The sequence below is a fragment of the Rattus norvegicus genome, chromosome 17 (assembly GCF_021556685.1).
Source record: "Rattus norvegicus strain SHRSP/BbbUtx chromosome 17, alternate assembly SHRSP_T2T, whole genome shotgun sequence".
NCBI classification, from domain to species: Eukaryota; Metazoa; Chordata; class Mammalia; order Rodentia; family Muridae; genus Rattus; species Rattus norvegicus.
In genome coordinates, this window is record NC_141550.1 from 75,402,365 (window position 1) to 75,428,428 (window position 26,064).

A 26,064-nucleotide genomic window follows, 5' to 3' on the forward strand; every position below is an offset into this window, starting at 1 on the left:
GTCACAGTCACAAGTGCCAACTGGCCCTGCTCCCATGCTCTGCCACCACCAAGCCATTCAAAGCTGAGAAGTACAGCACAGTGGTTTTCTACTCTTTATTGTTTTCATTTTATTTGGTTTATAATAAATACAAGGAAATTAACATCTGCCTTGTAAATTTAGGTTACTGTCACAGAGCCTTATAAAATAGGCTTCTAATTGCCCCTTCTGCTCCTTTTTGGCCTCTCTAAAAGCATGAGCTATCTTTGTGTGTACAAGTGCACGTCTGTCCAGCAGCACGTGTGCTTTAAGTGTTACCGTTATACAGTTTTAAAAACTAGAAGATGAAAGCTCCGCTTGCTGGGCGGTGTTGGATTAGTACACACTTTAATCCCAGTACTTGGGAGGCAGAGGTAGGTAGGTCTTTGAGTTCAAGGACAAACTGGTCTACACTATGGACCAAGGTCCAGAACAGCCAGAGCTACACAGAGAACCCCTGTTTCAAAAAGCAAACACACACAAAAGAACAAAGAAAAGAAATAAAGATAGCACTTCCTTAAGATTTACTTTACCCATGGTAGGGGATGGGGGACAGGTGATTTGCCTGCTGGGACCAGAAGAGGACTTAGATTCCTCAGGAGCTGCTGTTACTGGCGGTTGTGAACTACCACACGTGAGCGCTAACAACTGAACTTCTGTGCGGAAAGGCAAGTGCTCTTAACCCAGTTCACTTACTGTTTTCTCATCAGTGTAGGTGTATATTCCCATGTGGGTGTGCGCACACTAGTACCTGTGCCTGAAGAGGCGACAGGTGTGGGATTCCCTGGGACTAGAAGCCCAGGTACATCTGAGCCAGCAGATAACACAGCTCTGTCCTCAGGAGAGCAATGAATGATCTCCAACTCCGCCGCTGTCCAACCGTCTCAGCACAGGGCACGTGGTGAGCTCCACACTCCTAGTAATATTAGATCAGTCCTCTCATTACACCCTCTGAAGTGCTGGCTTTTAAAAAATCTAACCATCTCTTTAGCATTTATTAACTGAAACCCTTATTGAAAGTGTACTTCTATTTGGTTATTTTGACATGTAAATCCAACAAGGAAAGGGATGAGAAATGCTGACTGAACTCCTCCTGTTGCTGCCTTCAGGGGAAGGACTTGGAGCTGATTCAGAATTGCACTAGTAATGGTGGTTGGGTTTGGTCTCTCTGCCCACCGCACCCCATCTGTTTCCTTCTCCTTTCCTTCCTCCTTTTTCATGTTCATCTTCAAATTATCCTGTCTTGTCCAGTGGTAATTCTTTCATGGTGTCTGTTAGATTCAATACAACCTCATTAGTGTTGAATAGCTTTCATGTATTTCCTGTGTTACCGGCCATTTCCACAGACCTCAAATTAACCATTCCTTCAGAGAACACTGATTGTGTCAGTGGAGTAGAAATCGCGCTGTAGAGGTGCCCATTGCTACTAGAATGTCTAGGCCTTCACAAAGGACAGATCTGGAAAACAGATGTATTTGTAAAGGAAAGATCAGGCAGCCGTGATAGCACAGTGGACAGAGTACTGACGTGCAGACTTGAGGGCTGAGTTCAGATCCCCAGCACCCTTGGGAAAGGCTGGGCATGGTGGCTCACAGCTGTAATCCTAGGTCTGCAAAGGCGGAGTTAGGAGCACGTGTACAGCTTCATAGCCACCCACTCCAGCCAAAGTCTGGGCCCAGGTTCAGTGGGGAACCCTGTCACAAAAAGGTCAAGAAGCAGCTGTGGAAGAAGTTCCACCTCAACATCTTGCCTCCACATACTTGCAAACATACATACAACACACGCATGCACACACATACATACACACACATGTACATACATACATACACACATGTACACACACATATTCATACAGATACTAAATTTATCAGACTTAACATTATTGTGACATCTCTTTTTTTTTAATTTATTTATTTAATGCATATGAGTACACTGTCGCTGTCTTCAGACACACCAGAGGAGGGCATCGGATCCCATTACAGATGGCTGTGAGCCACCATGTGGTTGCTGGGAATTGAACTCAGGACCTCTGGAAGAGCAGTCAGTGCTCTTAACCGCTGAGCCACCTCTCCAGCCCAGAGCCACCTCTCCAGCACTATTGTGACATCTCTAAATGTATTCTGTACCTTTTTACATTAGCAGTCTTGAGTGCAGGACAAGCACCAGTTGTTCTGTTCTATAAAACTACGAAATAATCTGCAGGTAATCTGCCTGTGACAGTACACATTATTACTACCGACAAGACTACTAAAGTTAAGGATTATGATTTTAAAACTTTTAAATAAAACCAGTTTACTCTAACTTCCAAATAAAAGCATTATTTAGCTAGATTAAGGAAGCCACTCAAACACTTGCAGTGGCTGGTGGGATGGCTCAGTGGATAGACGTGATTGCCATCTTGGCCTAGTGACCTGAGTTCACTCGTAGGAACTCACATGGTAGAAAGAGAGAACCAACTCCTGAAAGTTGACTTCTGACCTCCACCTATGCACCACAGCGTAGTCGTACCTCCCAATGCATGCATAAATACCAGATAAAAATCTAATTAAGAAATAATAAGATTGAAGTTTTCTTAATCTTCACTGTTGCTCTTTTTGATTGGAGGGTTAAGATTTTATGACTGTATTTTCTCTATTTGTTTGTTTGCCTTATAATATTGAACTTGTCTTCAGGGCCCTCTGGATGCACTGTGATCACACTCACCCTGACCCTGTCACTGTCTCTCATCCCTTGTCCCACTCTTGCCCACTGTGGTATGAATAAGGGTGGCCCCATGGGCTCATACGTTTGAAGGAAGTGGAACTATTTGAAAGGATTGGACCTCATTGGAGTGGCTATTCTCTTTTTGGAAGGAGCATGCCACTGGGGTGGACTGTGAGGTTTCAAAAGCCCACACCAGCCCTCCTCCCCTTCTTTTTCTGCCCCAAGGATCAGGATGTAGCTCTCAGCTACTGCTTCAGTAGGATGAGTGCCGCCATGCTCCCCTATGCCCTCACAATGATGATAATGGACTGACCCTCAGAAACTGTAAGCAAGCCTCAGTTAAATGCGTTGGACGCACTGTCTCCTCATAGCCATAGAACTCTATGATGCCCACCTTCCCCACCAGTCCTGCTCCTATTCTCGCTTCCCTTCTTCCTTTCAGGGGTTTAGGGAGGCAGGGGTGAGCAGGCTCCATGCAGGCAGTCACAGCCAATGTGTGTTCACCACACTGTGTCCAGAGACAATGTCCTATATATGCCTCTCTGCCATTAGGTTCCTAGAGTCCTTCTGTCCTCCTTCTACGATGCTCCCTAGATGTCTTGTCTGGAGTCAAACATAAAGCATTAACTATTCTTAGCACTTTAACCAGTTGTAAATTTTGCTGTGCCATTGCCCACTGTTAAAAGAGGTTTTTCTGGTCAAGGCTGAGACTTACACTAATCTATGAGTGTAAACATGGGTGTTGAGAAGACAGTTTAACTCTCTGACCACTCGTTCAAACATCAGTAGTAGATACCCCTGCATAGGGCCTGTGAGCTCCTTAGCCATAGGCTTTAGCAAGCATAAATCCCTCCCATGGAGTGGGCCTCATAACCAGTCAGGAAGCAGTGGTCACACTCTGAATATTTTGTGCTACCATTGTATCCGTGAGCATACCTTGCCAAGCAGTACAGAATTGTATCATGGAGGGTGTCCACCTGCATATGATCATTAATGATTGTCCACTAGCAGCCTGCATAGCATCAGCAGCAGGAAGCTATAAAGCCTCCCACTCAGTTCCACAGTCTTATTGGAGTTCCACTGGGCACCCAGGAGCAGGGGTTGCTTCACATGACACACACTGTTACATTTTTCTGTGGCTGTGTGAACAATAGGCCGGCATCCTAGTCTCCTGAAGTGATGTTTATTGTCTCATCACAATTGACATACTCGGGCATCTATTCATTTCTGCCTATTTTCCATTCAAAGACAGCTTTAGAAGTTCATTTTCTGAGCCAGGTGTGGTGGCGCACACCTCTAGTCCTGCACTTGGGTGACAGGCAAGTGGATCCTTCAAGGCTAATCTAGTGCGCGTACCAAGTTTTAGGTCAGCCAGAGCTATATAGTGAGGCCCTGTCTTAAAAACAAATTAATAGTCTTGAAAATAGAGATTATTTACCCGGCTCCAAAGTCTGAACTATGACATTAGAAAGCATTTGCTTCTCCCCGTTTGTGCGGCTTCCTGAGAGCTCGTCACTTGGCTTTCCCCTGTCCTTTATCGCTCTGCTGGATCTTCTCGCAAGTCTGATGAGACGTTCGTTATTCATTACTTATCGGAATGTCAGTGCCCTTTTAGGGGATTTTACAGATTTTACACATTTGACAATAGAAGTATAATCATTTGGGCCTCTCCCTTAGAAGCAAGATTCTATAGTGGTGATGTTCGTCTCTAATTACTTCATGCAATTTGTTTCATTTTTCAAATAGGTCATGCCTGCATTAAAAGATAAAATGTTTGCTACTTGATGTGTACTTGGGCTATGACAAGATAAAATACACATTTTATGGACGATGTAAATATTCAGGAGGCAAGCCATGAGCTCGAGGAATTAAATCCATTTATCGTTGTCTTATAATTATACCAATGTTAAATTTTGAGCTGTGAGGATCAAGAAGAATAAGGAATAATGATTGATTTGAAGAATCAACATAAAACTGATTCTCATAATTGTCTTTGGGTATTTGATCAACGTGAAATATGGAAATGACTGTCTCACTGTTTGGCATTTTAAGTACTGATACTGTAAAGTAGACTCCCTCCCAAGTTTGGAATATTTGCTTAGATACTGAAGCTAGAGAAATGGAAAGCTTGATGTATTTGTTTTCCATTCCCACACAACAATAGGCCTGGAATTTAGCCTTAAAGCAGCAGCCCTCCCCCTAGCTTCCTCGGGGTTTGATCAGTTTTCATTCAGGTCTTTGAAGCTGCTGGTCAAGAAAGTGTTGTCTGAAGTCCTCCATGAGGACTGGGTCTAAGTTCACCTAGACCGTGAGCACCCGAGTAAGGCAGCTTCCGTACATGCAGACACAGCAGCGCAGACACAGCAGCTGGGGAAGGGGGGAGGGGGGATGGAGCACTCAGAGCCAGTCTTGGAGATCATTGGAAGTGACTTTCAGATTATTGAAATCTGCCAGTGTGTGCCCACCAGACTGACTACCTCATTCAGGCCAGGTATGTCTGGGGCTTTCCATAAAAGTGAAAATGCAAAAATAGGAAGAATAGACAGACAAATTCACGCCACAGGCCAACCGAGAGCTTTCACAGCCATAGTACTGTAAAATCTCAGGAATGGTCTGCATTTGCTGTGAGAAGAGGTTCATTTAACATCTGTGAGAATGTGTTTCTTGTGGCAGATGGTGTGTCTGAAATCTAAAGTGAAATATTTAGGGAAAAGTTAAATGAATTGCGATTTAGGCAACATGTGTTTTCCTCAAAGTGATTTTTCCCCATTGAGTAATTTCTGTGTTCAGAAGGTCACACAGACCCCATCCACAGACAAGATTGCAGGACTTTCCCTGTGCTGTGCTGTCACCATTTAAACATGGCCATTTACTGTTAGGTACATAAGTAAGCCATTGTGAGGGGACTTTTGAACTGAGAGCACTCGGTAGCCAGTTACTTGGACTTTGATCATTTAGATTACTGGTTTCATAGCGTTTGCACACAATAGCGGAATAATGAGGCTCATTAAGCCTCCTGTGCAGAACACATCCAAAGTGTGTTTGCCTCTAACCTTGGAGGCTGAGGCGCTGGGAGGTGCAGCCCAACTCTTTATTGACTTGTCAAGCTGTGAGTTTGCATTACAGCTCATGACCCATTCTGTTTGTTGTGGGGAAACAGGTAAAGAAATCCCTCAGACAGTCCCTCCTTCTGCGCATTTGTATGAATAACACCAGTGTTTATAGCAGTCGGAGCACTGTGACTAAATCCTCCAAAAGCTGTAAGGGTAGCAGCAGAGCCACTGTTGGACACAGCGGTGAGCCGTATTGCTTTCTCTGGGAGACGCTGGGCACTCAACAGGAAGCTCTGGACGGGAACTTACTGTGCATGGCAATAGGAGGTCAAGGGCAACCAGGGCCAAAATGGTGTCTACAGCGGTGAAATCAGGTGCTGATGTGTCAGCTGATCGCCGAGGGGCTGCACTGCGTTGCACTGCTGTGTGAGTTTTCGCATTGCTAAAACTAGATAATGAAAGAATTTTTCTTTAAGAAAGTCAGAGAATTGCTTTTAAAACTGTATATTTAAAACTACCCTAAGTCACTTAGAAGCTAAAGTCAAAATAACTCAAACTCTAGGAGACTCTGAACTTCAGGAGCCGGGAAAGTAGTTATAATGTAATACTACGCTGACCCTTAAAGTAGAGATAGAATAGTTTGCCTTATGAAATCATGTGCCCACTTTAATAACTTGTCCTTACATGCACGCGCACGCGCACACACGGGTACACGTGCAAGTTCCCTCACACTAAACCCCACCTCTTGAAAATCCTACTGCCTCTCAAATCAACACACTGAAGACCCAGCATATGACCACATACATCTTCTGGAACAAACCACATGTAAACATTGGCAAAAGCTAAATGACTCGTTTCTTGTTTTAGTCACATAAACAGACAGACAGCATTGTTCCTGAAGACTCTCTTCTCGCTTCCTTGAGCACTAGGCTCTTGCTCACCAGTGGGCAACAGCAGAGTCATCTGTACCGTGTGACCCTTTGACTCCACCTGGGGCTCTCTGCAGTATGTCTGACTAAACTGTGGCCAGCATTTCCCCAGAAGGTGTTGGGCAAGCAATCATTATGTTAGAGAATTCCCAGAGACACTTACGTGTGTATGTTTTTACTTTTTCATTATTTTTACCACAAGATTTATATATTAATTATGGATAAGCCAAAGAATCCCACCTTATAGAAGCAGTTTCTAAATAGTTTGCATATATATTCTTTTAAACTTTGTGTGACTGTACACAAATATTCATGCTTGCATTTTTTTCCTTAGAAAACTTGGATTTTATTATAAACTACTCACAACTATTTTTTTTATAAAAATATGTGTGTGACTACTTCAAATGATGTGGTAATTTTAAGATAGGTCTTAGTCCATAGCCCTGACTGTCCTGGAACTAACTATGTAAACTAGGCTAGCCTCAAACATCTGGCTACCTAACCCCCCTTCCCACCTCCCAACTGCTGGGATTAAAGATGTGACCTACCTGGTTATCCATCATGGCATCGGCCCTGCACACTGGTTTTAATAACCATTCAGAAGCACCGTGCTAGTTAACTGTCCCTCCTCCGACCTACAGCATTGTGTGTCCAGGCCTTTTAGTCTTTACTGTAAAGTCATTTGGCCACTGTATCCATATTTCCACCACAGCACACATTTCCCGTCTGACGCAGGCCTGCTTCTGAGGGCCTTTGCTCACAGTGAGAGAAGATGCTGTGTGTTACAGCTGTTACTTTTCTTGTTGGTGTGACAAAATGCTGCACAAAGGCAATGGGAAAGGCTTACTGTGCATCACAGTGTGAGGGTACAGCCCATCGTGGTGGGGAAGCCACGACCTCAGAGGCTCACATTGCATCCACAGTAAGAAAGCAGAGAGGATGAGCTATGCGCCGCTTGCTCTCTCCAGGATCTCGGCCTGGCCCACCCAGGGCCGTTGTTCTGACCTTATTCAAACCTTCATGGAAGCACACGTATAGATGCAGCTATAGGTGTTTCCATAGTAATTGCAAATCCAGTCGTCATGATGATGAAAATTAAGCATGGTGTTTGCTAACAGCTGTCAAGCTCACTGGCTTAAACTCAGAACCACAGCTGTACTCAGCAAATACACCACGGAATTGTGTCCTAGACCCCTACTTTTAAAAATGTTTTTTATTATTTATCTAATCTGTGTGTGTTTGAGAATTTCGACTGTATATATGTTGTGTACCACGTACTTGCCTAATAACCACAGAGGCCGGAAAATAACATTACATTTCCTGAGATTAGAGCTGCAGACTGGTGTGAGCCACCATCTAGGAGCTGGGAATAGAGCTTGGGTCCTCTGAACGACCAGCCAGTGTTGATAACCACTGAGCCTTTACCAAAGAAATCTTTTTTTAATGTATCCACTTAGCTTATAAAATGATAAATGTTACTTATCTTAATTACCTTATAAAATGGTAAATATTAATAATTTATTTAAAAATGTAAGGGCCCAAACAGTTTCTTTCAGTATAAGCCTACAGGTAGTAAACCCTTAAATTTTATTTGACTAAAGCATCTTTATTTGGCATTCTCTCTGTAAGATTTCAAAAACGGAATTTATTTTTCGTTGCCATATTTGCCTTCTGCTTTGCAAGCCTCACAAGCCAGCTGCTGTGTCTGTCTGTCCGTGTGGAAGCAGGTGGTCTTACCTCCAGCTGCTGTGTCGTCTCTCGGTGTGAAAGCAGGTGGTCTTACCTCCAGCTGCTGCTCCGCCTCTCTCTGTTTTGCGGTTTTGTTACAGTGTGCTTTGGTTGCCGCTTCCTTTCTATCCACCTGGAATGCACTGCCTTCCTTACATACATACTATACATAGTATCTTCCATGGGTTCCACAGAACTCTTGGCAGGGCCACTATCTTAGGGTCGCCACTGAAACCCACACTTCACCTTCTAAGCTTCCTTCAATGGCTTCTCAGGGCCTTCACTCGGGAACCATCCCCCATCCCTTCACTTTTCGAGCACCACGCAGATGACACTGCCCCAGTTCTCCAAAATGAGAGGGACCCTGCCCACACCCCCACCTCAGCCACAGTGGCAGCTACTCTTGTTTGAAATTGCTTTCTAGAGGCTATCTAAAGAGCCTGAAGTTAGAAATGTAGGTGGTGGGTCTTACCCTGAGGGCGAGCTTCCCTTTGTTCCAGGGCAGAGCAGGCTTTTTTTTAATGGCCCTAATCTTTAGCAGCCTCGCTTCCAGCTCAGCCTTGGCCAGTGTCCTTTTCTCTAAACTGGTCAGTGTACATGTGGCCCATGTGTGCTTTTACTGCTGTAGACTGCATAGTGTTATCAATGACAACCACACCATGGTATTATGTTGCTTTGAAATTTCCTCTACTGGCCTTTAATCCCAGCATTCAGGAGGCTGAGCCAGGTGGATGTCTGTGAGTTAAAAGCCAACCTGGTCAAGTAATGAGTTCCAGGATAGTCAGGGTTATATAGAGAAACCTGTCTCTAAAACAAAGCAGACATCCAAAAAGGAGGAGAAGGAAGAAGAAATAATAATCTCCACAGAAGATTAATGTATCCTCAGGCAAGTTCTCAAGATACGGGCAGAAAGCAACTGAATCCTTTACCAAAATATCACATGAAAGGTTTCTAGTTGGGCTGTTAGTATTGATCCCTTCCGAAACCACTCACACTGGCCTTCACAGTCCACACTGCTGTCGGCGCTGCTGTTTCCAGGCTTCTGTTAGCACAGCTTCCTAACTGCTCTTTTATTACAGACTTCCAAGTCTTCCGGGTTCCTCAGAAAAAGTGGCATGGTGACGTAAATGTAAGGCAGCCGCCCACTCTCTGCCAGCCTCTCTGTTAGTTACATAGTTATGGCTGTGGTAAGGCAGGACTGTGACCATGTCAGTTTATGGAAGAGGTTTGCGGGGCTTACAGTTCCAGAGGGACAGGGCTCAGTTACGGTGGAGAGGCATGGTCACAAGTAGCAGGTATGATGGCTGCAACAGGAAACCAAGGGATCACATCTTTAGGTACAAGCATGAAGGAGCAGAGCAAACTGGAAGCAAGGTGAGACTGTGACATCAAAGCCAACCCCTAGTAATGGCTGTACCATATAAATCTCCCTCGAACGTCACCAACTAGGGACCAAGTGTTTAAGCACCAGACCCTATGGGCCTTCTCATTCAAATTAAATAGAAAAGACACCTGCATATCTTTTAGGGCTTCATGACTTCTGGGGAGGAAGGGATTCCTTTGAAGCCAGTAAGACTCCAGGCCAACGGCTCAAGAGAAACCACTCACAAGGAACGCCACAGCACTTCTCACATTTCCTCTCAGAAGTCAGTCAGTTGACACATCTGAAGTCGTGAGGGAGGAGTGTGTAACCAAGTTATGGAAAAACACAATCCTTCTATTATGTATCTGTGAAAAACATACACGTGGGTATTGATTGTTAGAATGTCTCTACGTGTGTGATCACTGAGAAAGTTAGCCTAAGTTTCAACAGTGATAATGGGATAGGCCTTGAATTCTGAGCTCTTTAACTGTTTCTGGACACTTTAAAGCATATTTTTCAAGACTGGGGATATAACTCAGCTCTTAGAGTGGTTGCCATTCATGCATGAGACACTGCAAAATAAAATTAATAAACATGGATGGCAGTATGGCTCTGCAGGTAAGTGTGACAACTTGAGTTTGATCTCTAGAACTCATGTGGTGGAAGGAAGCATCTCCCAGCACATCGTCTTCTGACTGTCTCACAACATAAATAAATGCCGTGCAAATCTACTTTGCTTCCAGACAAAGGTCTTTGTAGGAATTGTTAAATCTATGGTACATTTTGACCTTGGCTTTTTTTCTCCTTGACAGTGTCATCAGCAAGGTGGTGCCAGCCCCGGAGGCTAAGCCCGCTCCTTCTCTGAACAGACCTAAAACCCCGCCTCCGGCCCCTGTCCCTATTCCTGTACGAGTGAGCCCTACTCCATTGCCGCCACCACTCCTCGCCCAGGCTGCGGTGTGCCCTGCCCTGATGCCATCCCCAGCCCCTGCCCTCTCTGCAGCAGGGAGCGCCAAAGCCCCAGTGCGGAGCGTCGTGACCGAGACAGTCAGCACTTACGTGGTACGTGTGTCTCCACAGCGTTTAAGGGGGGGCTGCTTCTGCAGTGCTGGCCCTCACAGCAGTGCTTGATAAATGGAGAAGCATTACCATTGCCTTTTCAAGCTCTTGGCTCAAAACCACATAGATGATGTTCAGCTACATAAATGAGGCCAACCTGCATTTGTGTTGATTTGAATCATGTCTATACCTGAATATAAGAACACCAGTGTACAACTGTGATATTCAAATACCTCAGTGGATTCCTACTAGAGTGAGTAAATTACTGACGTCAATATAATTTATGTATTAGACATAGATCTTATGGGCTGGCTATTATTTCTCAATGGTAGCACTATTCATTATATTTTATTTGCTGAGATCCAGAATATATAGGAACTTACATCTTAACTAGAAAGAACCTTTAGACCATAAGAATTTCTGAGCATTCAAGTGCTTTTTTTATTCTTAGACCTAGCTCGGTGGTAGAGAGTGTGCCTAGCACGTACAGGGCCCTGAGTTTAACCCCTCGTGCTGAAAGTGAGTAGCAAACGCTTCTCATCACATCGAATGGCCCTGCGTTCTCCTGAGAGTGCCCTTGGCTGTTCCCACACTTAATTGTGTGGGGTCTGATTCCAACACCAAATTCAATCCAGTAATGAAGTATTTTATAAAGATATGTTCTCAGGGCACAGTGAAGACACACACAAGCACACTAAGTATTTGTAAATGGAGATATTGATGCCTTTGAATGACAAGCTCCGCAGGCTGTTGACTTAGCCTAGCCCTTGAAGAGATGAATGATTGAGAAGTATCTATATAGCATGTTACATGGGGGAGTTTGGAAAAAAATAAACCATTATATATGTGAGACAGTATAAGGACACAAGTATAAAAAAATCCTGAATGCATTCACAGAGTAGATAGACAGGAAAAGTTAACTTAAAATTAGTAAATTGGCAAATGTGATAGAAAAACCTGTGAGGATCGATTGGTCCACTCCTCTCCACCGAGGAGTATAATTGAGGCATCACCCCCAGGTGAGCTGACCAGGAAGGAGTTTATACTTAATCTCCTCAGCCTCCATTTGTTTATCTGTAATTAAGGGATTTGTATTAGACTCGGTAATCTCTGTACTCTTGTCTGGCTCTGAAGATTGTGGCTTTCCAGTAGATATCGGAACTGACTTCACAGATGTGAAAGCACCTGGAACAGTGCTCGAATGTCTCCTAGTCTAACTAGACACTTTATAGATGGAGGACACACAGGACGATTCTCTCACTGCCTACTACTGTACCATTGACAGCGAGATTCCTGTAGGCCCTGTTTCCCCATTTTTAAACTATCCAAAGATGTGTTTTAAAAGAACTCAGTACCCAAGAAAATACTGTGTATTACTGTGGTGCTACAGCAATTTTTTTTTTTAATGTATCTCAAAGTCACAGCCTGCTAATGTCAAGTAAGGGCAGCCAGCAGCGAGACCAGCCATGCATGGTGGGTTCGCCCACTGAGCACCCAGTGCCTGGTGACTACTGGTGCAGTTGTCCCCACGTTAAAGCTGGCAGTCAGAGCAGCTTTCTCCACGTTCCTCTAGACAGGCTTCAGATGAGTGTAGATTGCTTTATAGAGATTTTTGAAATAGTAACCCTTGAATGAGTCCATGCATACAACAGAACATATCCACTCTTGATTCCCCCTCATAAGGAACCCTGGCCTTTCACACATGTAGTCAGTGTAGCACTTGAAGGCATAGGAAGAGGACACCTTACTCTGTGGCCATCTAAAGTAGACTTGCCTCAGTGCTCCTTTGCACCCATGCAGAATTGGCTTCGATATTGTGACATTTAGAAAGCCATCCAGTTAGGAACACTCCCTACTGAGAATGAAGCCGGAACCCTGGAACCTGCGGTATTTGGAGCATAATGATAATTAAGTGTGCAGTTCTTTGGCCCATGAGCCTCTGCTTCCCTTTGCCCTCTAGTGGATTGTGCTTTTCTAAGATGCCATGCAGGGAATGGAAAGTTACTCAGTAACAGCTCTTTTACATCCTTGATCTTATCACCTAGTTCAGGAGAAGGCTTGGCTAATGAGTAATGAGGGAATGCATGCGCGCTCGACTGTGTGTGCTAACCCCATGCTATGAGCGTGGCTGAGAAAATAGGGAAACCGAGAGCTTTCAGAACTATCCGTTGTGTGGCCGATAGGCCAGATTCACGAGGGGTTCGGGAGATGAGAGGAGTTCTTAGGAGAAGCTGTCTGCCAGTCGTGACAGTTTCAGAGACGACTCTGCAATGCTTTGTTTTAATGATTTACAGAGCAGTTTAGAATGTGCATCAGAAACATGTCGTTCTATCCAGGCACAGCAGCACATACCAGAAACCCCGGCACTCATGAAGTGAGGCCAAGATTGTAGTTCAAAACCAGCCTGGACCATAAGTGGCTGCCATGCCTGCCTAAGCTTATAGAACCTACCTCCAAAATAATAATAATAATAACAATGCAGGATGGGGTAGAGAGAGGGAAGAGTAGGGAGAAATGCAAGAGGGAGAGAGATAGTGAGGAGAGAGTGTGGGGGGAAGAAAGTGTGTGTGTGTGTGTGTGTGTGTGTGTGTGTGTGTGTGTGTGTGTGTAGGGGGACTATTGTTCACTAAGTAGCTGTTTTCCTCTGTGTGGTTCCAGAGCGGGGGTGACTGATGGTGACACACAGACAGTGCTGGTCTGTACGCCTAGCTTGTTGGTTTAGTGTGCACAGCATAAAGCAGCATTCTTATCTGGCCTCTTCTGCTTCTTTCCCCACACCATTTCTTCGGGCTCTGCACCTTACCACCAGATCCGTGATGAGTGGGGCAATCAGATCTGGATCTGTCCAGGTTGCAACAAGCCAGATGACGGCAGCCCAATGATTGGCTGTGACGACTGTGACGATTGGTACCACTGGTGAGTGCCCCCAGATCCCCAGAGTGCTAGACCGCAAGACGGCCAGCCGAGCCTGAGCATCTCAGAGCGACTCAGGACAGGGTCAGTAACTGCACTGTTGGTCGTGCTGTTGTTCCTGAGCCTGACTGTGGATGTCCTGCTTCAGTTCTGTACCCTTTCCTACAGGAATAGTAACTCCTCTCTCCTCCCTGCCCCTGGCATTGGGCTGCATAGTGAAGTTGAGGTCAACCTGGGCTACCTGAGACTCTTTCCCACCCTCAGCCTCTCCCCCCAAGTGAAACATACAAGCAAAGCCATTGCATTATACTCTTCCTGATGGAAAGAACAAATAAACTAATTAGTCTCACTATACAGAAGGCGCTATATAATATAGCCCAAATACCCAGCGTAAGTGCTACAGTGTTTGGGCAGATTTCTGGTGTATACATCATTTTTGGCATTTATTTTCATTGCGGGATTGGAGCGTGCTGTATTGGTTTGCACACCATTTCGTTCCCTGTTTCTGAGCACAGCACGTGGCTCAGAGACCGCGTGCTGTTGGGCATCATGGCCAGTGTCTTCATCTGTTGAGCCACCATGCCTTAAAGATTCATTTTAAAGCACCAGAAGAGAAGGGATTGGTTTACCTCAGTTGGTAGAGTGCTTCCTTAGCATGCAGGAGGAGAAGCCTTAGGTTCCATCCCCATAGCTGCAAAAGCTGACTGTAGGGTGCACACATCCCAGCTTAGGTAGTAAAGGCAGGAAGATCAGGAGTTCAAGGTCATCCTGGGCTACGTAAGGAGTTCAGAGCTAGCCTTGACCGTACCAGGAAGAAGTGACCCCTTTGAAAACATGGCACAAGGGCTGAAGAGATGTCCCCATGGTAAGAGCACTGTCTGCTGCTGCTTCTGGGAGCTCGCAGTGGGCTGCAACTCCACTTACAGGATCAGACACACTCTTCTGTCCTCAGGCAGCACCAGGTACACAAAAAATACACAGCCAAAACACCCGTACATATGACACACAATAAAAACTTGGAAGTTTCTTTCTTAGGAAGCGTACAGCTTGCAGACCCTGCCTCAGGAAAAAGAAGTTACAAACAGTAAGAAACTTGGCTAACGTGAACTTGTTTTGGTGTCTAGGCCCTGTGTGGGAATCATGGCTGCTCCTCCGGAAGAAATGCAGTGGTTCTGCCCCAAGTGTGCCAACAAGATAAAGAAAGACAAGAAGCACAAGAGGAGGAAGCACCGGGCACACTGACGTCTGCGTGGGCGGGACTGCTGCCCCGCACCGGGCGCACTGACCGGGCGCACTGACGTCTGCGTGGGCGCACTGACGTCTGCGTGGGCGCACTGACCGGGCGCACTGACGTCTGCGTGGGCGGGACTGCTGCCCCGCAGCGGGCCGGGGCTGGCCCAGTTCTGCCATCCGTCTCCCCCAGGCCCTGTGGACAGCGCATCCCCAGGAGCAAGGACAAGAACATGCCATTGCTCTGGACGCTCCCTTCTGAAACACACGGGCCTGAGCTCCCACAGCATGTTGCTGAAGAGAAACTCCAGTAGAGGCCTGGCCTGAGGGCTGGCACCTCCATCTGCCTATTACCAGTGACAAGTATTAATAAAGACACCACACATCTTCCCTCTTGACTTCCTTCTTCTCTCAGAACCTTTATTCCGGTGTTAGGTAAGACGTCTGTACAAACGCCCAGACTGACTGGAGGATGCGTCAGTCGCTCTACAGTTTGCAAGCCGCTCCCTCCCTCCACAGCGAGGTGACCCGCAGGAGAGAGCGCTCCAGTCAGAGGACTGGTAAATATTTTTGTGATGAGAGTATATGAAGCCCCCCACCTCACCCAACTTTTATTACTAGCGTGTAAAATGTTCAGGCTTTTGTGAGATACCTTATATTTTTTAAGAAAAGGGTTTCTATCATGTCCTGTCCACCTCTGCAAATTCTTTTCATTTAGCGTATTTTATAACTTGGATTCTTATTCTACTGTGTGAGCTGCTGGAGTCCCTCTCGCTGTGTGTGCATCCCATCAACTTGTATAAAACTCTTGATACTGAGAAAAATCCCCCACTGTAAATAATAAATATTTATGAAGTAGTTATTTTTAAAATTTTTTTATCGTGTTTAATTCTGGCTTTCTCTGGAATCCACTGTGATTTCAGCCATGTCTGTAATTGCTGCTGTACATAGGCAAAGAGAGAGAAGGGCCCAGACCATGTCCCTCCCTAGACACCCTGCCCACATGGCGGGCAGAGGACCCTAGCAATTGGAAGGAAACAAGGCAATTGACACCTCGAGTCAATGGCTTGAAATCGTTTTGTTTGTTACATATTTCCTGTAAATTTCTCTCACTTTTACTAAAAGGACATGTAGTTTCCACAAAAGTAAAAAAAGAAAAAATACTGTAGCATTTTGTGTTTATATTGTTTTATTTCTACAGATTTGTTCATGGATATTGTGCTTTAAGGTTGAAATGAAGTATATTATGGATTTTTTTAAGAAAACTCATCAAATTTCAGGGTATCACAAAACTTTATTATATTGCTATACTGCCCACTATTTATTATATGTTATAGATATCTGAAACATAAACCAAATGTTTTATTTTTAATGTAAAAAAAAGCATCAAATTTAACTTTATTAGCATATTTTAGTGGCTTTGAAATAACTATGGACCTTTACTTGATTTTGAAATAATCCCAATCTGGGCATGTGTGAAGGCGATCTTGAATGTTAGAACTCGGAATTTGAACCTAATACAAATATATGAGTAGAAATGTGATTTTTTTTTTACTGCCAACTCAATTGACATTAGTATTATAGTCACTCCTATTTTAAAACATATAATGTGGTTTCAGAAATGTGGTTCTCTGCCTTGATGTTAAATTGCAGAACAGTGGTAACGGAGTCAACCTGCGAAGAGTGTGGAAGTCACTCCCCTCCTTGTTCTAGAAGCCAGAAGTTTTCGTCACCCCTGCCCCCCAAAAAGTATCTATGTCGAGATATGTGTCTCTTTTCTTTTTCATTCACTAGAGATCATTCTAAATACTTTATACAATATTTTCACATGCACAAAGAATACCCATTAGTGCTTTTTGGAGAAGACGAAGGATGGGGGAAGTACAAAATAAAGATTATTGGCTGTTTCGTAGCTTGCTTTTCCGTCTTCTTTATTTAGGAATCGGTTCCCTGAGGCATGGTCAGTGGATTTGAAGTCGCCACGTCTAAGTGAGCAGGTCGCACCCCTGAAGTAAGAAAGGAGATAGAACTTTTTCCCGTTCCTCCAGTCTGAGAGTCTCCAGCTCACATAACATTTAAGAAATTTCAATCAATTTGTTGTCCCTTGCTATTTCATGGTTGCTTTCCTAAATCCAGTCCATGATTTTATAAATGGTCTTTGCAGTAATAAAAACCAAAGAATCATTTTCAGGGGGCTGGATGGCTCAAGGGATTAGTAATGAAATACAGAGCCTTTCACCTCTAGGTCAGTGAGTCGAATCCAGTCCAGGTCACTAAAGACCCAAAGTTGTCACCATCTTATGACTCTTCAGTGGCCCGTGCAAAGCATACTGGTGGCTGCAGTCTCCACTAGACGGGCTGTCTGACAGCAACCTAAGGAAGTTTAAGAAACTTAAAAAGTGTGGATTAGAAAATGAAACATCAATGTTACGAAGAAAAGTTAAAAAACTTGGTCAAAATCATTCTCCAGAGAGAGAGAGAGAGAGAGAGAGAGAGAATTATAAACACCACAGATTTCACCAGAGTGGAGGCAGCTTTCTTTAAATGGTAAAACCAGAAGGGGACTGGAAAGAGGACAGGCATGAATACAGGATGGTGACAGCCTGGGAAGAGAGGTGTCCCCATAAGTAAAGCTGGACAATCACGAGGACCTGATCTGTCTCCAACAGAAAAGGCTGGGCGTGAAGCATGCTCCAGGGAGGCAGACATACACTTCTGAGGCCTGCTGACCAGTCAGGGTAGCCAACATAGCAGGCCCCAGGTTCTTTAAAAGACCTCAACAACAACAACGGCAAAAGTCAAGTAGAGGGCCTGGGTAGATGGGTCAGCAGTTAAAAGTCCACAAAGTCCAGATCCTAGGACCAACAGGAGGCTCACAGATGCAGGTACCTCAGCTCCAAACGGTATGATGCTTTGTGTCCTCCATGAGCCCCAGCACACAGATATGCACATGCATGTACACATGGGCCGTTTTGTTTTTGTTTTTTCAACATAGGGTTTCTCTGTGTAGTCCTGACTTTAAACCCAGAGATCTACCTGCCTTTGCCTCCCAAGTGCTGGGATTAAAGGCGTCATCCACCCCCATGCCTGGCTACACCATTAATAATAACACTAATGTGGAGAGCAACAGAGAAGGAAACCCAGAGGCAACCTCTTGCTTCCACAAGCACACACACTGTCCGCACACACACACTACACAGACAATAAAGAAAACTGCTCGCTCTGCAAAGCGAAGGCACCCGGCTACAGGAATGTGAGTTGTAACAATCTGAAGCACAAGAATGAGAAGTATTTCTCATTAGGAAGGCTAACCGTTGCCTCTTTAAAGCAGCAGCCTCTTTTTCCTTTTCTTTATCCCAGGCCATCATTTGAGCGGCATCCATACTTTCTAAAGAAGAAGGGAGGCAAAGTATTCTTACCCTGCCAGTGTTTTATAGAAGGAAACAGATACCCAGAGGAAATTGAACTGCTCGCGGTGCGATAACCAGCCATCGGGGACTAGGGTGGCTGGCAAGGCGTCGTCTCTGTAGCCGACGAGGTGTCTGTCTTCAGAAGGCGTCTGCCACTAAATACAGTGAGGATCTTTATCCGCCAACTGATGTGTGATCCCAAACCTGGAGAGAACCAGAGGCTCTCAGTATGCCGACCATGGGGGCTTTTTACAGAGATAAAAATACACTGCGTTACTCAACCAAGTCACCCAAACCACCTTTGTTCTCCCTTCAATAGGACGATTAAACAAAGACCTGCCAGCCAAATTAAAGTATAAAATGAACGCCGAGATAGGAAAAGCTGGCCACCGAGAAGGCTAACCAGTGAGGTTCACTGAGCGCACGGTTCTCAATACAAATGGTTTCATACCCTGTCTCTTCCCATCGTCTCTGTTCTCTAGGAGTTTTAAGGAAGAATTGCTTTGGCTGAAGAATGAGGGAGTGTTCTCTTATACTGCAGTTACCAGTCCTTTCTGTTAGGAAACCGTCCCTTTGGGATGCCTGCATTCATCTATGCGGCCAGGAGATGACATTGAAATGAGCACTCCAGCTGGACGCTTTATCTTTCATTTCACTTAAATGCAACGTTTTCTGGCTGGGGAGAAGAATCGTTAGGTAAGAATTCTTACTGTAAGACCAAGAAGACCTTAGTTCAAATCTCTAAAACTCTATAAAGGTCTCACATGGCTAGGTATGCCTGTAACCCCATTGAGGGGCATGGACCAAGGCAAGCAGATCCCCACAGGTCACTGGGTGGCCAGCCTAGCCAACATAGCAAACCACATCAATGTCCTCCTCTAGCTTTCACGCTGGTATGCAGGCATGCACCACCACATGCACACACACACACACACACACACACACACACACACACACACGCGCGCCACACACACATACACCAAAAAAGAAAGAAAGAAAAAGAAACAGAACATTTGGGCAGAGGGTGTGGTAGAGCATGTGTGTTTGGCATGCACAAAGCCCTGGATTAAATTTATATAATATTGTATTATATATGTATATATATGAGATAGATATAGATATATAATATTATATATATTTATACATGCATATATTATATCTATATTACATAGACATAATATATATTATTACAAAAATATATTTGTATATAGTACATAGTATATATACAAATATATATAATATACAAATATTCCAAAATGAATAGACAAATATAAATATATATATGTATATATATATATACATACACACACACACACAAATATACCAAAATGAATAAACAGCATATATATGAGCTCTCAAAGTAATTGCTGTTGGCAATGGCATGACTCAGCATGTTGGCAATGGCATGACTCAGCATGTTGGCAATGACACTTGCCACTGAGTCTAAGGACCTGAGTTTGATCCCCAGGGCCCATGTGATTGAAAGAGAGAACTGCGTCCTGTGTGTTGTCCTCAGGCTTCCAACAACAGGGTCCTGGCGCATTGCTCCACCCAGAACATACTGAATAAGTGAAATCAAAGAAAAAATTCAATGACTACTAGTCTCCCATCTTCCCTAGACAAATGACTGTTCACAGCATGGGGCCTGACTTGTTCATCTGCTGCCCATTTGAAGGCAGCTCTCACCCACAGTGAGGTGGTGTCTCCTGCGTATGGTTGGCTTCTGCGGTCCCTTCATCTGCACTCTCCCACGATTTTACCCTGCTGTCCTCCGTGTTCTCTGAGATAAAATGATCACAGCAGGGACTAGAGAGCTAGTAGTTAAGACACTTGGTTCCTAGCACCCACATCAAGTTTCTTGGAATTGTTTTAACTCCAGCTCCAGAGGGACACAGCATCTCTGGGAGCACTTGCACTTACATACATATGCCTACTTGCAAAGACTCACACATACACACAATTAAGAATTAAATCTTAGGGGCTGGAGAGATGGCTCAGTGGTTAAGAGCACTGACTGCTCTTCCAGAGGTCCTGAGTTCAATTCCCAGAAACCACATGGTGGCTCACAACCATCTGTAATGGATTCTGATGCCCTCCTCTGGTGTGTCTAAAGACAGTGACTATGTACTCACATATATAAAATAAATCTTAAAAAAAAAAAAGAATTAAATCTTAGAAGCTAGGCACAGTACAGCATGCCTTTAATCTCAGCATTCAGGAGGTAGAGGTAAGCAGATCTCTGTAAGTTCAAAGCCATTCTGGTCTATATAGAGAGTTCCAGAAGAGCCAGGGCTATGTAGTGAAACCCTGGAAGGAAGAAAGGAAGGGAGGGAGGGAGGGAGGGAGGGAGAAGAGGAGGGAGGAAGGGAAGAAGGAAGGAAGGAAATAAATCTTGGATTTTTTTTTTAAGATTATTTTATTTTCTGTATGTGAGTACACTGTAGCTGTCTTCAGACACACCAGCAGAGGGCATTGGATCTCAGTACAGATGGTTGTGAGCCACCATGTGGTTGCTGGGAATTGAACTCAGGACCTCTGGAAGAGCAATCAGTGCTCTTAACCACTGAGCCATCTCTCCAGCCCTTGTTTTTTGTTTTTGTAATGACTGCATCATTTGGACATGGTGGCATGTACCTATAATTCCAGGACTCCAGAGGTTGAGGCAGGAGCATGGAGAATTTGAGACTAGTTAAAAAGTTTAAAGGAAAAAGAAGAATTTCATCAAATTCAAAGCATTCTTGTTCCCCCTATTTTTGGTTAGAGTCTCTAGCTCAGGCTAGCCCCAAACTCCCTGAGTCCCTAGAATATTTCTTCTGACCCTCCTGGCTTCACTTCCCTAGAACAGAGCTTACAGGCATGGGCCTCCATGCCCAGTTTGTGCAATGCTGGGGACTGAACCTGGAGTTTCACACATGCTAGTCAAGAATTTTCTTTAACTGATTTTCTACTGCCTTAGACAAACCAATGATCATCACACACACACACACACACACACACACACACACACACACACACATATATAATATATATATATATACATATATATATATATAATTTAAAAACTCAGCAAATGCTTACATGAACAGTCCTAGGAGCTAACAGTAGATGATACAGGAAAAATATAAAGGCATAAGTATATATCCTGCAAGATCTAAACATGCTAGGTTTTCAGGACAGAAGCAACCTTTGAAATTTTTCTGTCTTATTTATCAGTGTGTGTGTGTGTGTGTGTGTGTGTGTGTGTGTGTGTGTGTGTGTGTGCTGTTTCATGTGTACCAGGACACTGGTGCGGGTGAGAGGATGACTTTCAGGAACCCACTCTCTCCTTCTCCAATGTGGACTGAACTCAAGTCATCAGGCATCCTCGCCATTTGCCTCCGGAGTGACACAGTAACTTCCTGCTATGATCTTGGAGGCTCGGTCAGGCTTTCTGAAGCTTTTGAAGCCTCCTGTTTGGCCCTGTAGAAGGAGTCTACCTTAAGCAAAACAACGCAGTCCTCACAATTTTGTCCTGAACAAGCTAACCACTGCCGGCTTAAAGGGGTTGATGATAGCGCTGGCTTGGGCCCAGCCTGCTCAGGTAGATCTTCAGCAGAACTTCCTAGAGGAAGCTCAGAGCACCCATCACCCATCACCTGGCCTGTCTGACTCTGGAATGATGATTAAACTTGCTTTTGCTGGCTTGTAGAAAGTAATTCTTAGAATTTCAAGACAATTCGTCATCTCCACTCCGTTCTACGTCTGCTTACTCACTACTTGCTGTGTGTACTGAGGTGGGGTCCTGCTCTGTAGTCCAAGCTGACCACAAATTCCTGCTCCTCCTCAGCTCCACCTCTTGAGGGCCAGGTTCACCACACCTGGTCACTCAATCGTGGCATGCTTAAATGTCGACGTTCACAAAATTAAGTAGTAGGCAGGAAACATCCTGGACTCACCTATTTCTGTGGATTTCTCTAAGAAAATGTTTGTCATCCCCAGTGGAAAGAACACGTCGTGTCCTGTGAGAATTTGAAGAACCCGTGGCCATTGCTTTAAGAAGTCACACAGGCAAGATGCCCAAAGGGCATTTACTGCTCAAAACTGTGCTCAGGGGCCAATTGGATGCACTTGTGGTCAAGCCTGATCCCTGAGGACAGAGAGGACCAGCTGCATCCCCACCTCGTCACCCCCACAAATTAATCAAAAGGTAAAAGAGAGAGACCTGGGTGCAAGGTAGAAGAAGTTTATAAAAAAAAAAAAACAAAAACAAAAAACAAAAATGAAACTAGGAGAGTGAAGATGAAGTAGCCACAGAAGCCTGTCACACCCGGCAGGTAAACTGGGCTGTTATAGCCTTGCCTTCATATCTGCACTAAATGTTTAGTTTGGGGGTGTTTTGGGGGGAGGGGGGAGGGATGAACTGAGACTTGTGCATGTGAAGCATCATGCTGTCACCCCAAACTCTGTGTGTGTGTGTGTGTGTGTGTGTGTGTGTGTGTGTGTGTGTGTGTTTTAATAGGCACCATGCTGGGCCTGTGTGTGCCCATGCACACAAACAAGGAGTTCATACTAAGAGTGTAAGCTTTTAAAAATACTATATATAATAGCTACCACTTATAGACTCACTGTCAGCTGTAAAGCTGCACAGAGGCTACCCATGGGCTGGAGAAGTAACTCAGTCAGTAGTGCTTGCTTCCCACAGTGCCTACTCTTCACTAACCAGAGGGGCCGTTCCTAGCTCTTCACTAACCAGAGGGGCCGGTGTTGCCAGATTATTATCCCAGCACCTGAGAGAAAGACAGGATACTCAAGTGGTCAAGGCTATCCTCACTTGAAGAGTTCAGGAGTGCCCTAGATTGACTCTCCCCCCAAGATATCCTTAAGTTAATTAAAAAGAAAAAAGAAAAACCACATGAGCCAGGTAGTAGTGGTACACCCCTTTGAGTCTCCGAGTTCAAGACCAGCCTAGTCTACAGAGCAAGTTCCAGGACAGCCAGGGCTGCAAGAGAGAAACTCTATCTTGAGGTGGGGATCCCAACTCTTGGGAGGCTACACAGAACCTCAACCAATGAATAAGAAAGCGTCTTTCAATCGTCAGCACAAAATGCTTCAAGAAAACAAACAGAGGAACTCATTCTAAGCCGGGGTGTGGCAGCACATGCCTCTGGTACATGCTGGACCATAGCGGATGTTAGCATGCACGAAGCCAAGGCACTAAGGTGACACTCAGAAGTTTGAGGCAGGGGGAGTTCAAGGTCAGCGGAGCTACATAAGGAGAGAGCTTACCACACAGGAACTCAGCACCACCGAGTTAACGTACAGTGGAGTGGCACTGATGGTTTCTAGTCAGTGATTTCAAGGAACTAAAACGCCGAATCTCAAAAGAAAAGCTATTGTTAGTTTCCTCCATGTTCGACAAGCCCAGTCTGCCCAGGCTTTGGTGTAGAGGAAGGAAGGAAGGAAGGAAGGAAGGAAGGAAGGAAGGAAGGAAGGAAGGAAGGAAGCTCGCTCTTACAGGAGCAGTGATTACTCTCAGGTGACTACCTTCCGGCCATTGCAGCCATTCTTTTTTTTTTTTTTTTGGAGCTGAGGACCGAACCCAGGGCCTTGCACTTGCTAGGCAAGCGCTCTACCACTGAGCTAAATCCCCAACCCCGCAGCCATTCTTTATAGACTAGAGCCTGCTCAACTGGTGGGTACCACACTACAGATTTGGGGATGCGTTCTTGCAACAGTCGTTTGTCTTCTTTATCCTCATTCAAGGCAGAGCTTCACAGGTACAACAGGACCTCCTGTGGCAGCGAAACGCTTCTATCCGTAATCTTTACACTGTCCAGTACCGACTAGGAATTTTTTATTTTTGTTTTTTTATTTACATGTATGTATGCGTGTGTGTGTGTGTGTGTGTGTGTGTGTGCGCGCGCGCGCGAGTGTCCATTCAATGGTGAGTGCGTGTGTATGAGTGCATTCCTGTCATGACATATAAGTGCGTGTGGACCACAGCATATAGGATTAGAGGCCACCTTCCGAGAATCAGTTCCCTCCAACCATGGGGACTGAACTCTAGTCATCAGGCCTGGCGACAGCTGCCTTCGCTAGCAGAACCATCTTGGCATCCCTCGAATGTTTTTTAAATGTACAAATTGGTGTCACTAAACTGTGTTCCGAACGACTAGAAAAGCAACAGGAAAGATCTTCCAGTGGATTACAAAATTACCAATACCTATTTGAGAGTTTCAGGTGTCCGGGCCACTAGAACAAAGTCAGCCCCCGGGGTTTCGGTGGGTTGCCAAAGACAATGAAGCAGTTTAAAGCCACAGAAATCCTGGTTGTTTTTAAAACATGGAATTTAGAAATAAGAAGTCCCTCAGATCCACCACAAGCAGCTGACAGACACGGATGTTTGACGGTCAATCTCTGAGACAGGTCTCTAAGTTTATAAATAGACACGTGAAAGACATTTAAATAAAACTGTGAAAAGGAGTCGGGGAGGAACCTGGGTTCGCAGAGCATTTACCTGCCCCAGGCTTGATCCCAGACCACACGAGGTGATTGGTAGATGTCTGCACTCAGAAGGTAGAGGCAGAAAGGTCAGAATTTCAAAGCCACCCTTGGCCACACAGAGAACTCAAAGTCAGCCTACCATTAAAAAGTAAATACATCGATAAGTAAATATAGTGCCTGTGTACACTGTGTGCAGCTCACCGTTGGTCACACTCATCTACATTTAGACTTTCTCAACGATCTTGGTTAGGCACAAGCGTTGCCTCAGACGGCTATCATCTTGTATATATCTGATACCCTTGGCTATACCCACATGCTTGGCATATCTCCAAACTCATATGTTTCATCCAGTTCGTAACTGTGTTTTCTGAGGACTCGACCTTTAAAAGAAAAAAAAAAAAAGGTTTCAGAGCAAATATTAAAAAAAAAAAGGTAGCTTCCCTTACTTTGCCTCTGGCCATTAGCAAACTCCATGAATGTCCCACGTCACTGACGGCGAGTCAAACCTTAGCCTAACTTTTGGGTTACCACCAGCCTTTCTTCATTCTTCTTCGATAAAAACTGGACTCTAAATTATCACTAGCAAGGGGACTGTTGTCCGAATTAGACAAGCCGCAGTCAAAAGTGAGAGGAAAACAGTACATTTTATGGAAAGAATCAGCACAGGGTTTGTCAAAAGTGTCAGAGCGTCAAGCGACCAGACCTGGGTGAGGGTAGAGCCTCATAGAGCCAAAAAGAAAAAAAGAAGAGAGAGAGAGAGAGAGAGAGAGAGAGAGAGAGAGAGAGAGACCCAAAACGAACCATTAATCACGCTGTACCTTTGCCAACCTGCTAATCAGAAAGACAAAACAGAGTGCTAAAACGTTATGGCACTACAGAAATGCCGCCGAAAGCGAATACGCCAGATTCCCTAACGTCCTGGTACCCGATCTGATGGAGCCACCAGTGCTTTGCCTGAGGTAAGTGGAGACGCTGGCAGGCCAGTCCGTCGCAGGCTTCTAAATAGACTTCTGTGAAAAACCTCAGTTGTCTATCTCCTGGGATCAGCGTGGCATTTAGTTGCCGCCTGGCCCCAATAAGTTCCAGCCACCCCTGCCGCAAACCCCCCACTGTTATGGAAAGCACCACGTGACCTCCGAGGTCCACCCCTGGGTCTCTGTTTTCAAGGTCTTTCC

General features: G+C 44.9%; 1 protein-coding gene across 2 annotated transcripts in view; it reads left to right on the top strand.

Annotated features, from left to right (window-relative positions):
• The window catches only part of Taf3 (TATA-box binding protein associated factor 3), a 153,109-nt gene extending 136,201 nt beyond the window's left edge, over positions 1-16,908 (top strand). The window contains 4 exon segments of one of the 2 annotated variants that reach the window (NM_001271342.1): positions 10,607-10,856; positions 13,663-13,769; positions 14,891-15,044; positions 15,149-16,908. In NM_001271342.1, coding sequence (NP_001258271.1) covers positions 10,607-10,856; positions 13,663-13,769; positions 14,891-15,008 — 475 coding nt within the window. In that variant the 3' untranslated portion in view covers positions 15,009-15,044; positions 15,149-16,908. 2 annotated transcript variants of the gene reach the window in all.
• The last annotated feature ends 9,156 nt before the right edge of the window (positions 16,909-26,064 follow it).